Source organism: Phaethon lepturus, unplaced genomic scaffold (genome assembly GCF_000687285.1).
Source record: "Phaethon lepturus isolate BGI_N335 unplaced genomic scaffold, ASM68728v1 scaffold18296, whole genome shotgun sequence".
Taxonomy (NCBI): domain Eukaryota; kingdom Metazoa; phylum Chordata; class Aves; order Phaethontiformes; family Phaethontidae; genus Phaethon; species Phaethon lepturus.
In genome coordinates, this window is record NW_010544350.1 from 1,096 (window position 1) to 2,442 (window position 1,347).

At 53.6% G+C, this 1,347-nt stretch overlaps 1 protein-coding gene across 1 annotated transcript in view; it reads right to left on the reverse strand.

Moving 5' to 3' along the window:
* Positions 1 to 987: 987 nt before the first annotated feature.
* The window catches only part of LOC104622016 (carbonic anhydrase 9-like), a gene marked incomplete at its 3' end in the record, with an annotated part of 7,734 nt that continues 7,374 nt past the window's right edge, over positions 988 to 1,347 (reverse strand). The window contains exon 8 of the mRNA XM_010288666.1: positions 988 to 1,129. Coding sequence (XP_010286968.1) covers positions 988 to 1,129 — 142 coding nt within the window. The remainder of the gene's footprint in view (positions 1,130 to 1,347) is intronic.

The window sequence follows — 1,347 nt, forward strand, 5'->3', positions numbered from 1 at the left end:
GCAGGTGGGACGGTGAAGGGAAGTGCCTTGCACTGTGGTGTGTGGTTACTGAGGCATTGCCCAAGGGCCTGGGACCAAGCCTGTGTCCTATTTCTATTAGTCACCTTGACACAAGGTGTAGGAAATGCCATCAAAACAGGAATAGAACAGGATGTTGGACAGAAAAACCCCAGTGACCTCAAAGAGCAGCAACGGGCAAAAATTCAGCGATGCAGAGCGATAGTCACACCTGAGGATTAACAGGAATTTCTACTCATCACTGGAAATCACCAAGGCAAGAAAGGCCTTCGAGGACGAACTGAGGATGGGCAGACAGGGATGGCTCTGGCAGGACGGCTGCGTGGCCCCACCGCAGAGCGCAGCCTTCAGGAGGGGTCCCCCCCCTGCACTGCGAGGGTTTGGGGGGTGGGGTGCCCGCTGCAAGCCTGTACCTCTGCAGCTCCTACTGAGCTGTTGTGTTTGGGGATGAAGAAGCTAGCTGGGATGCTAGGACCCATCCATTTGCCCTTGACCATACATCCTCTAGTCCCGCTACTGTTAATTCTGCAAGATCAAGGATAAAATAGTTCCTAGAAATTGATCTTCCCCAGGCAGGGTGAGAGAAGCACAGAAATGGGTGAGAGCAGGACCCCAAGACCAGTGCTGCTGAGCTGTTGTGTTTGGGGATGAAGAAGCTAGCTGGGATGCTAGGACCCATCCATTTGCCCTTGACCATACATCCTCTAGTCCCGCTACTGTTAATTCTGCAAGATCAAGGATAAAATAGTTCCTAGAAATTGATCTTCCCCAGGCAGGGTGAGAGAAGCACAGAAATGGGTGAGAGCAGGACCCCAAGACCAGTGCTGCCATAAGTCACGTGCCGGGCAGGGTTAACCACTGCAAATGGCGCATTTCTCTAAGAGACACGAAACCTTGACTCCTGCTCTTCGCCCCATCTCTGCGTCCCTGCAGCTGGGTGCAGCCTGAGCATGCTCACACGCTCCTTACCAGAAGGCATCTGCTTTGCTGAAGAGAGGGTGGTCTGGAAACTCGCCAGCACCCGTCGCCCGTGCAGGTCCTGCACCGGCCGGTAATTGTTCTGCAGAGGTTTGCTGTCATCGTTTCTCAGGCTCATCACCAGCATTGACATCTGGAAGGAGAACCATGTGAGCAGAGCGGGGTGCATATTGCCTTTAGGAGCCAGATGAGCCCCAGCGGACCAGCACAGACAGTGCACACTTGCAGGGAGAGGCTGGGCAATGGGCGAGACCCACAGAATCATTAAGGTTGGAAAAGACCTTTAAGATCATCAAGTCCAACCATCAGCCCAACACCACCATACCCACTAAACCATGTCCTGAAGTGCCA